Raw genomic sequence first — 12,360 nt, 5'->3', positions numbered from 1 at the left:
TCAAGGGCAGGTTATAAGAGGCATTACTTCAAGACTCCTCTGTTCTTTAAAAAACAAAACACCTCCTTGGTATTCAGTATCTGCTTGAAATTCAAAGGAAAAAAGCTTAATTGATGTGCACTTCAGCAGTCAATATAATATCCTAAACATAAGCACATACATAAGCATACATTGCTATTACAAATACAGAAAGTACCAGAAAATAAAAATAACTGAACTAAGATATGCTGATTGAAATGCAAATAGATTTGTATCCAATACCTGGTAATTTGGATGATGTAGAAAGTAGTCTGGACATCCAGCTACAGCCATGTTCATCAGTGATTGATGTCTTCTGTTCCACTGTCACATTCACTTCTGGCTGGTGAAACAGGAACCTGAAAAGGGGGGAGGAGATAGAGGGGAGGGAAAGAAAAGAAAAAATTAAAAACCTGACCAAGCACAAAGACCCAAAAAAAAAAAAAAAAAATCTTTCACATGAAGGACGAGTTCATTTCCAGGACTGTGTAACCGCAATTATTCTTTACAGCTTCTAAGTTCAGATTTGTTCCTAGCCATCACCCCTTCCATCAGTTATAGTTGTAATTTTTCCATTTGTGATACAGAAGGCTCAACTCTGATGACCCCACTAGATTTCACATCTAAAAAGGAGACAAGAACTAAACATTTACTCCTTCGCTCAACAAGGGTTGACAGTTTCAGTGTATGGTCTTGTGGACTTTGCCATTTCCATATTGTAAGTTTCTAAAGCCATACACAAAAACTTGAACTTCTGTTCCATAAACTTCCTCAGATACTTAAAGCATGATTTAATATACTGCAAAAAAAGCCAATTTTATGATTTTTGGAAATGGCACCATACCATGCAATTCAATGTTATCACAATGTTAAAACAGCTACAACAATACACATTAAGTGTCATGTATAAAATCTCAAGTTATACAAAAACCCAAACTGCTTTTAAAAACATCTGGCTATATTTATAATCTACAGAACCCTAACCTCAAAGCATGTAGCATTGTTCTGTTCGGAGACAGAGGGACCAACAGGATACTTTGATTTCTCCCCGCTTCCCTGTCTTTCAGGTGCCAGCTCCAAACCCCCGATTACATAATTAAGTAGGTCCACGAGTTCCGCATCTACAACACAAACAGTCTGCCACAGAGCACCGCGGTAACAAAGGAGGAGGCATCTGTGTGGATGATGTCACCATCATAAATCATGTGACCATCCTCAGTGCCATGCCAGGGGGACAGCACTCCTTTTGTTAGTCAGTATTGGCTGTTAATTTATCAAGGGGGGGAATACAGTAGCACAGCATTTTCATTCAGCTCACACAACCCCAACTCAGACTGCGCCAGGGCCTTGCTGAACAGCGCTGAATGGTCTTCCTGAAATCACGACGCTTCAAGTGCAGTCAGCCCCAGGGATGCATGCCAGCTGTTTGGGGGGGGGGGGGGGGGGGTTCACAGATTCTGCATCCTCTTCACAGTGCATCCCAGGATTCGGACACACTGCATTTAGAGTTTCCACCCAAAGTGGGAAAATCAGAAGTTGTCACCTATAGACTGGGGTTCTTTAAACATTTACTTTCATGTATGTGAATCAGCTGTATCACTGCCAAGAAAATGTGTACAAAAAAAGTTTCCCCCTTTCCAAATAAACTGACCTTTACCACTTCCAGAGTAACCCACATACCTGACATATCACAGGCTTCATGCAAAAGGTGTTAAGACTTCAGCTAATGGCAATTTTGGAAAACTGGACACTTCTCGTTGTCAGCATTTCTAAGGATTTCTTTTTTTACAAGCCATCACAGCACACAGTGCATGGCAAGCTCATATTGTGCAAATTCCAGTTTGAGTGTGTGAAAAATGCTTTGCATTTCATCCGAACCTAAGAACCACTGTTTAAAACAAATCACATTGTCTTTTGGTGGCTCATACTCACGACACTGTGCAAACCATGGTAGGGGGAAACCCTTGTATGGACACTTTCCCCACTGATTTTGCACACAGTTGCAATTATAAATAGAACAGATCTAGAAATAATAAGCGCAGATTCTGAACGGTAACAAGTCCGTAAGCATTGCCCATGTTTGTCAGGTCATACACAAAGAGTCAAGTTAAAAGAATGTACCTTTATGAAGAGCGATTACCCCTACATTGGCCTAAGAGGCAATGCTTTGCCTTTACAAAGACTGGAATTGGATTGTGCGGGAGGCCTTATTCATTTAGCAGATTCCTCAAAAGTGAATGATTTACTATAGTAATACACTGGTGAGCACTTCATATAGGTTTCTAGAACATGGAATGCTGAACTGGGTCATACTGTACAAACCACGTTTAAAGAAGCACCAACATCAGTTTCAGGTTCTCCAGGTTGCAACTGCCTTAACACCCAAGCATTTAAACCTTAGGTGAACCAACATCACCTGCAAGCCCCACTCCCTAGACAGATGGGGGAAAGCACTGAACAACTATTTCCCAAACAATGTACACAGCAGATCAATTGTTTATATTCTGCAGAGTGCACTGAACAGTGCAGCAATGATTAAATGTCATGTGCACTACAATGGTGCATTACCGGATTTAGCTCTTTTACAGATGACTTACGAGACTAGATACATGCACTACAGCGAAGGCCATATAGTCACTGAGGCCTCTAGAGAGCACTGGTCATCAGTCCTAATACCAGCCTTTGAACACATTAACACAAGGTAAACAGGCCACTCCACACATATGAGCAGGGATCAAACCCACATCAAATCACACTCAGCTTAGACAGTGAGCGTTAATTCATTTGCATTCACCAATTGCCTTTGATTTTTAATTAGTTTGAACTGATTCAGTTACAACGGCAATTGTTAAGCAAACACTACAAAAGCTAAACAAGCACAGGTAGACGGCCATACGGTGTTAAAGATTAATTAAATGGTGGGAAACTGCCATAGTATGATATGATAATGTTAAACTATTGACTATTTTAATGGGAATTGGCAATATTCTAGCATAAGTCGATTTTGAGGCTCAGGAATGCAGGAAAAAAAAAAAAAGTGTACCCTTGAAATTAATGATCATTTTTGTCTTTGAATTGAGACAATTTAACTTACAAAGGTTCTCTTGGGAAGAACTGACCTGCATAAGGTGAGGGAAGACATACTTTATACTGTTCCTTATCAAAGCAGAGCTACACGGACAATCATCAACTACATGCCCAATGCTGGCCTGCAGTGGTCCAGAGTCTATTCCATGACTCTATAGTGCTAGTAAGGCATACTTTGGATGGGATATCAAGCCATTACAGGGCAAGGATGAACAGTCAATTTCACCTGAAACATCTTTGGACCAGGGGTGGGGAAGGCAAACACCTGGTGAAAACCCACATAAGCACAAGACAAGCATGCCAAAGACACACAGCACAAGATCTGCTGGGCACCACCCCCTTCAGGAGTTGAAGTTTTTCAGACTTGTTTATTGTAGAGCAGTTCCCAGGACTGGTTATGGTGATGCCTTGCACATGGCTGTCTTAACACAACCTACGCTTGTAATTAGATTTCAGTCAAGTTGCTCACTGAGGATATCACTATTCAACCAAGAGGTGAGGGCTCCATGTAGTCAGGGGACTAATGTAGCATTATTGCCAACATATCACGTTCATGAAACATTTTATCTGGTTTAAAAGTGTCTTCAGGATTGTGAATTAAGAATTCAATATATTGGTATCAGTGCTTATTTAACTTCCGAGCCATTTTAATACCTTCATTTCAGCATTAGCAATTTAGCATACAGAAAGCATCAACATTACACCCGCATTACTCTGGTACCACACAGACCTTGTTTTCCCCACTGGTAAATATTGAAGCCTGTACGGTCATGGAAATTACACAGTTACCATACCGTGGAATGTCACTCTCCACTGTCACCATGAAGGACATGCACGAACAGGTGCCAAACTCAAGTTTTATTTTAAAACTATAAATGCACCTGAAACGAAATAAGTGCAGGCTGGGATGTACAAAGTCTGCAATTAGAATCACTTGCCCAATCCCCACCCCCCCCCCCAAATTTAAAAAGTCTTCAAAACTGGCCTTGCAAATAGTGCTGCCCTCATTGCAGCCAAAACAAAGCAACTGCCTTTTGGATCAGTAGACAGAGTGAAAGGACTCGTGAGTAATGAGCACAGTGTGTGGGACACACTGATCAGTTCAATGTGGGTGATCTGCAAATATTCTCCGTTATGCGCGCTATGACATCGTGCAGGCTTCGGGAGATCCTACCTAGCTCAGAAGACCCTGAGAACTGGGATGAGAGATCTCAGCAACCTGGGCACTTCCATTAGAAGAAATATGCACATAGCCCATTATACTGTTGGCATAGCACATAACCCGCTCCAAACACCTGTTACCTCAGTTACTGTAGTGGAAAGGCCATCTCCATGAACTGAATTCAAGGAAAGATATGTTTCTACATATACTTCCCACAGAGCCACACCAGAACAAACAACTTCTAGGATTTTGTGTGTGTAGTATAACACAAAGATGTAACATGTAAAGTGTGTATATGAATTGTATATACACAAACTTCATGTTACATCTTCAAATGGAATCAACTTATAATAGAAATCAGTAAGACTTTTATTCCTTTTCATGGGTGATGTCAAATTGAGGTAATTCCACCAAAACTCTAAATTTCTATAACAGAACTTTGCAATACCCTCCCATTCCTTATAAAGGGAACAGGACACTATTAATGTGTCCCTCAAGGACCAGCAACAAATCCATCTTGTGGGATTCATTTTGTTCCAAATGATTTCTTATATCAATTTTTCATAGTTATATGGCCTAGTCATCTAGTAGTGAAGCTAAGTGTTCCATGGTACTTAGTGGAGAATGTATATAGTGGGTGGGGGCGCGGTGGGTTGGACCAGGTCCTGCTCTCCGGTGGGTCTGGGGTTCGAGTCCCACTTGGGGTGCCTTGCGACGGACTGGCGTCCCGTCCTGGGTGTGTCCCCTCCCCCTCCAGCCTTATGCCCTGTGTTGCCGGGTTTGGCTCCGGTTCCCCACGACCCCGTATGGGACAGGCAGTTCAGAAAATGTATGTATGTATGTATGTATGTATGTATGTATGTGTAGTGGGGGAAGGAAGTAGCAACGATGTTACCGTTGCCACCTTTGGACTCAGGTCAACTGTTCAAATTTCACCTCCAACTGTAGTACTCTTGAACAAGGTACTTACCCAGAATTACTGCAGTCAAAATTACCCAATAAATAATTGCAGGTAGCTTTATACTGTAAGCCATTTTGGGGGTGGAGATGAATAAATTATTTCCAGTTCCCTTTGTATTCACCACACAAAACATTACAGATAAAACAACCTAGACAAGTGTTTTTGTTGCCAGATTGCCAATCCAAGGTGTCCTGCAGTTGTGCCAGATACGGAGCGGGAGATGCACGTCAATTGTGCATCCGAGCCCTTGACCCATGCGGCCCATGCTCAGCTGCTCCGCTTACCTTTAACTATGCAGGTCGATCAGCTAGAGGCCAGGTTGTGTGTGTCCACTTTGAATCCAGGCTATTTCCAGTAAATCCTAACTCAAGCCCTTTAAACCCAGCCATCTAAGAAACAAATTTCCTTTAGATTTTTTTTCTTGGATCACGTTTTTAAGCTTTACTTGAAAGGCGGTCACATGGGAGCTGTAGTACTTGGCGTCCCGTCAGCAGGTTGCGATGCTCTGGGCTTTCCCAGGTAGCTGAGCACACGTGTCACATGTGTCTCTACATCGCCTGAGCCACACAACCTGCTGGCAGAACTCCGAGTGCTGTTGGTACCATGTGACCTTCCACCTACCATTGACAAACACCCCCCGCCTGCTGCATTAAAACCAGATATGTGCATTACCTTACCAGACACACACACTTGAAATTACAGGTACTGCGTAAGAGTGCCTAGCTACAGACATGCCTTCAAACATAAGGCAAAATGCCACAGCCGAAACCCTTTTCACACAGCACCCCAACATGAACACATTACTGCCACTTTTGAGCACCTAAACTGGAATTTCACTTTTACTCCCCACATTTAAGACTAAAGAGCTATACATGATATTCTATCAGCACATTTATACAAAACATGACAAGTTAAATCATGTGAGAAGAATTAGGTTAAAAATGTTTAAAAAAAAAAAAAAAAAAAAAAGGACCTGCAAGATAATCAGCAAGATGTTGCCAGAAGCAGGTTTTGCTTGGCAGAGGGGGTTTGTGAAGCCAAAGTCATCATTAGTGGCGATTCCTAGAGAGCGCTCAACGGGGTGTGTCCTTTGACCCTGGTTGTCCCTCCAAATCGGATGAACCAGTTCCCGCTGCGTGTCCAAGCGGCCAACAGACGGCTATAATTTTCCACCTCTTTCCTCATCTGGAAACCTTTGTAAACAGCAGCGGTATTTATATCCTGGATGTAAACAGTCGAAACTGCTACATGCTGCTGTACAACAATGCAAAGACAAACCATTACACAAAAATCAGTGGTCACTGTGGACTATTACACAGTTCCATATTCTGAAAGACAAGGGCTTGTGGTAGTTATTCGTGACAGGATGCCTTACGTGGTTCAAATGATCGCTATTCTCTGACAACTCTGAAATGGAGTAGGACATTCAGGAAAACTATTAGGCTCAGCTGCCTTCTGATCTGCAGATGAGCAGGTGACACAAAGAGAGGCTTCTTCCAGAAAGGAAAGGCTTCTTGTAACCCACACTTTGCAAACCACCATTAATATTGGCCCACATTCAGCAAGGACCCATTGCTCCAGCCCCTGTAACCTAACAAACCAAGAAAGGTCAGTCATCACCTTCAACATCCCTCCGCTTTTAACCTTGCATCTGATCACCAAATACAGCTGCCGATGCACAGAACACAGGGCATCTGATACTATACCACACCTCTTCTCCCTTCACTGTGGAATTCTGCTCCTGTATAGCTTTGCTTCAACAAGTGATGGTATTGAGATTAGATTCTCTTTAAAGAAGGGAATACATGGAAAAGCTGAAGAACAGGTGACCAATAATCAGATGAGAGGAATAAATCTCAGCAGCAATGGAAACACTATGTGGTCAAAGGTTTTTTTTTTTTCTTTTAACTCCATACCAACAAGCACAGGATTCTCATATTCCAGCAGACACCTTAGTCTATGACAACTTAGAATGGAAGATACACGAATCAGACACCCATTTATAGAGCAGAGTGATGTTAACACTGAAGGCAATTTATAGCCAGCAGTTCACATAAAATGCATATGGACTGTAGAAGGAAACCAGAGCAGCTGGAGGAAACCAATACAATAGTGTGACCGCAAGGTCTACACTGAGCTAGATTCAAACTCGAGTTTGAATGCATAGCCCAAGTTGGAGGCACCAGCTGCCCAAAAACTCCAAAATGTTTACAACCCATTTCATAAAAGCTCATTTTTGTGTGGAGTGATTTGACTATTGATCCTCCAGCACAGCTGTTTGAACAGTTCTTCCTTGCTATGAATTAACCAAAATACATAATTGAGAATGTTTTAAAATTATTTATTTCTTCCTTCACGAAGAATGTTCATATTCACCTTTGGCATGTGCCAACTTTATGTAGGAGGAAATCGGATATTCAGGAGCAGAACAGGCTCTCATCTGCAGGCCAATGCGCAGGGATGAGGAAAGGGCCGAAAACAGAGGATGCAGCTCTGGAATGCGCAGTGTACAGCTGCGAGGTCTGCATAGTGTCTCCATCTGTCCATGTCCATTGCACGGGTGTGGGGAGCATCGGGAACACGCACAAATTTAGGGGGAGTTTGTCTTAACTATGTGGTTAGGTTGCATCATAATGGATCTTTGTATCAGCTACTGGGCGTATTTAAAGGGATCCGTTTGTATTAATACTATTCAAATACACTGAACATTCTTCTGTGCATCACTGAGAAAGCTGAAATTTGGATGTTACATCCAGAAGTTTAACTTATTTCAAAGGAAATTAGTAGCGGTTGTAAGAGCATACAGGGAGAGAGGAACGACTGGCATAAGTTCATTTCGTTTAATGAATGCAAAACAGCCAAAGGCTTCACTGAATATTTGAGGTGGGGGGGAGAGCTTGAGTTTAAGTACCCAGTCAAAGGTTGAACAGCAGAACATTTCCTGTCTCTTCAAACATTTTACATTAATTTAACACTTTTCTCGAAAGTGACTTCCAATGAACTATGTAGTGTTATGAGCCCATACACCTTATTCACCGTGGTGACTTACACTGCTAGATATATTGATGTTACCCAGTGTAAGTAGTGTAACACACTCTTGGTCACTCACACACTGTGGGGGAACCTGAACAGTATGTCTTTTATATGTTCTTTATGACAGCACACACTACACTTGTTTTAAATCCATCACAGTTGACAGTTCATTTATGAACTATCCAGTCAAAATACACCTTTCCATTTCATGGAAAGTACAGTTCTAGGAATAAATGCAACCGAGCATTTGCATGCGTCTTACAGCAGAACTGGGGGATCCTCAATTCCCAGCAAGCAGACCACTGCACAAATGCAGACTCACATTAAAGTCATACATTTACTCATTTAACTGATACTTTCCCCAAAGTGACTCACACTTAAGCTATTTACAATTACTTACCCATTTATACAGCTGGGTGATTGTTACTGGAGAAATTCAGGATAAGTACCTTATTAAAGGGTACTACAGCTGGAGGTGGGATTTGAACCTGCAATCTTTGGGTCCAAAAAGGCAGCCGCTCCAACCACTACTCAACTAAAATGTGTCCTAATGGTCTTCTACACTGAAAAACTTATAACAAACTCTGCTGCAGGAGTGCAATGACAGAAATTTCCAAAATATGAATAATCTATAGCTGCTGAAGGCCCACATGTACAACTCAGCCATCAGGTGAGATCATCCTTTTGACTTCTACACAGTCAGCCAAGGTGAATTATTCATCATCACTGTTCCCTTCTGGAGCTGAAGATTTACTCCATACTGAGGAAAAGGAGATCAAGCTGATATGAAAGCATTGTGTGTTTAGTCCTGCATTTTACAGCTACATATTGAACCCATGGGGTAAAAATTAAGGAATATTAAGAGCTAATGACAGACTTACATCACCCAATGTCTTTTTCACATTGGTACAACATGAATTAAGTCACTTCCTCATTTACTTCTTGAATGAAACTCAGCTCAAGATGTGTGATGAAATCCTTCAAAGGCAATAAACATTCATTACACCATAGACTTTCATGGAGAATGTTTTGGGGGGGGACCTTTGGCAGGTTGATTCCTATGAGAACTACAGAAAACGCAACACCTGTCACCAAAACAAACTGTAGGATCATTAGTGCATACAGATGCTAAATATCTGTCACACCAACAGTAGTTACCTCTGGATGACACAAAAAGCCTTCGCATAACGTGGTTCTTGTTCTTTTCTTAAGAATCTGTGAGATGAAAGACTTTCCTAAACTTAAGTCAGATTTCCAGCCCAAATCCACCTCATTAACCAGCGGAATGTCTCAGCACCATGGCTGAGTCATCCTGTCCCTGACTTCCACATGATCAGCCTCAGCATCTCCACCAGCACACGACAACTCGGGGTCTTCGAGGATGGCTATTGAACGTGTTCAAATGTGAACCGAAACATTAACTCTGGTAAAAGGCAGTCATCTCCCGAGTCATGCCAGCGAACGCTTTATGCGCAGCCATACTTGACGGCTGAGCGAATGCCGGTCTGTGCCCACCCTGAAAAATCTGACACAAAGAGGTACTTTTACAGACCTGTTTACTTTATGGCCAGCGTGTGTTGAGCTGTTAACTGAATCCACTGAAATGCTGCTCTGTGCCGAGAAGAAACCAGACCACCGTAAACCAAACATCTGCATTTTGTTTGGCAAAGCTTTTATAACATTTTGAAAGGTTACCCGAAGTCTGAAAAACAGAGACCAAAGAATTTGTCCTCTACACTATTAAATTACTAAACTATTATAAGTGGAGCATCTGTAGGTTTTGGGATTTATTTGCTCTGGGAACTCAGAGCCCGTCAACTGCTGTAGTATTATTGCTCCATCAACAGCAGAAATCAGATGATGCCACCTGACATTTTGTTTGCAATCCTAATGGCCGATTTCTCAAATACCATTTTATTTTTCACAAGGTAATTTTAAGTCTAGCATGGTGGAAATAAGAGCCATGTTATATCCTTGTGTTCACAGAAATCTTGCCAAATATGCTACCCCTGAAGCCCAAACTTGGTGCTTGTGTAGCACTTGACTAGCCAGTTTCCATGTATTGGCAGTAATCAAACTCCCGAGATGTAGTTTGCATGTAGCAATACAGTGATGTAGAGCAGAAATGGGGAAGAATGATCTGAATTAAGCATTCGGACAAACTGGATGATTTTAGTCAAGCAGGTCACAATCCACAATATGCAGTGATTGTACATACAGTATCCAAGTGCCCACAATAATTCATGCAAGTTATTAAGTATTTGAATATGCTTACTGTGGACTGCAGAGCTTTCTTTGAGAGACTGCTGATTCTTAGCATAGTGGAAAGAATCTCAATGATCAAAACCATTTGATGTGACCCTACAAAATCTGTTTATAACTGAGAGCTGTTGGTACCATCTTGCAACCCTCCCAAAGCCAGACAAGTTGTTACACCACTGGTTGTCAGGAAGGTTAAATAAGTTATTACATTGGCTTTACAAGTTCTGTGGGCAGCTGGTAGCGTAATAGTTAGAGCTGCTGCCTTTGGACCCAGATATCACAGGTTCGAGTCACCTCCGGCTGTAGTACCCTTAAGACAAAGCACTGACCTTAACCGCTTCAGTAAAATTACCCAGCTGTATAAATGGGTAAATAGCAAGTACCTTAACATTGTAAGTTGCTTTGGGTAGAGAGGAAGAGAAGAAAAAAAAAAAAAAAAAAAACCCACTAAATGAATAAATGAAATATTTTACTTCCACCTGCAAACATTTATAAGAATAGTTTTCATTTTAAGCATTGTTTTGTGAGAAGTATTCTCTTCGGCAAGTAGCCACACAACCTGCAGAATAACGTACACCAAGAAAGACAGGGCTCTAAAAATAAACCTCTTCAGAGGTTTTAAATCCTTTCGATCCACTCCACTGTTGCGTCGGAGCTTATTTTTAACCTACTGACCTGCTCAATGCACATTATCCCTTACTGCACAAACACTTTGTTAGAGCCAAATTCCCTGCTTGTATTAAACTAGAAGTTTTAAGAATTTATAGCTATTCTAAGTCTCCTGCACACAAAGACTCATAATACAAAAACAGTCTATTAAACATTTTAATAAGCAACTTAGAGCCAAATCTGAAGTACCACAACAGTGAAAAGGTTTCACTGAAAGAAAAAAAGATTTATATATTGTCAATTTCCTTAAAATGATAGGGTTATCAACTGTTGTGTCAGCATGTACAAGAAAGTAGAAGTGACCCCATTTTCTCTAGCTGTGTGATTTACCTAATGAAATGTACCAGATAAAGGGTGGGCAAGCCCAATCCTGTAGTACCACAATCCTGAAGTTAAGGCCTCAGTACATAACAGGAGTAGCTGGAGACCACAATCGCGTTATGCAAGTACAACTACACACATAATGAGACTAAGTCTGAAAAATTGTGATCAGAAGCCACTTTGACAACCTCAACAAATAAGCAAACCAAGAGCACAAAGGTGGACAAACCGCATGAAAATGAACGCAATGCTTCATGCTGCTTTGAAACTATGGCACGAGTCTATAGGTAAATCGTAAAATTAGGAATCTGCAAGAAAAAGGAGAAAGTGTACTGCAAACTCACCGTTCGTATGTGATTTTGGCAAACCACCCAGCACAGTAGTTACATCCGTCACATCAAGCTGCATATTTCTTCTTGGAAAGAAAGCGTTTACAGGGAATTTCTCACATCTGCAGCCTTTCTATGCTATATTAAAATAATCTTGCTCCAGGGCTAGGTCCCTCAGCATGCAGGTGGAGTCTCCTTTTCTGGCCACATGCATGCACTTAACCCTTTGCTACTATACACCTACCTTTTCAGTCTATTAGTAAGTCTACATAACAGGGATATGCATAATGTATCAATCACCTTACATTGATCAGGTAGCAGCACTTATTTTACACTGAACACCTGATCTCCAAAAGGGAATGAAAGGGTTATGGTTTGTTCCACAATGACTACTGGCTCGCAATAATCCAACACAACAAAAGCTAGAACTACTTCTCTGGGACTACCTTCAAGTAGTAAAGAGCAAATTGCAGGAGTATGATCTTTAAAAAAAAAAAGTGAAAGTTACATATGAATTC

At 41.3% G+C, this 12,360-nt stretch overlaps 1 protein-coding gene across 1 annotated transcript in view; it reads right to left on the bottom strand.

Moving 5' to 3' along the window:
* Positions 1–12,360, bottom strand: part of LOC108940745 (growth factor receptor-bound protein 10-like) — a 56,638-nt gene that overhangs the window by 42,764 nt on the left and 1,514 nt on the right. Inside the window, exon 2 of the mRNA XM_018763107.2 lies at positions 262–377. Within this exon, the coding sequence (XP_018618623.2) occupies positions 262–318 (57 nt within the window). The 5' untranslated portion in view covers positions 319–377. The remainder of the gene's footprint in view (positions 1–261; positions 378–12,360) is intronic.

This window comes from Scleropages formosus, chromosome 18 (genome assembly GCF_900964775.1).
Source record: "Scleropages formosus chromosome 18, fSclFor1.1, whole genome shotgun sequence".
NCBI classification, from domain to species: domain Eukaryota; kingdom Metazoa; phylum Chordata; class Actinopteri; order Osteoglossiformes; family Osteoglossidae; genus Scleropages; species Scleropages formosus.
The sequence above is the reverse complement of the archived record's forward strand: the minus strand, read 5'-3'. Positions and strand labels throughout refer to the sequence as shown.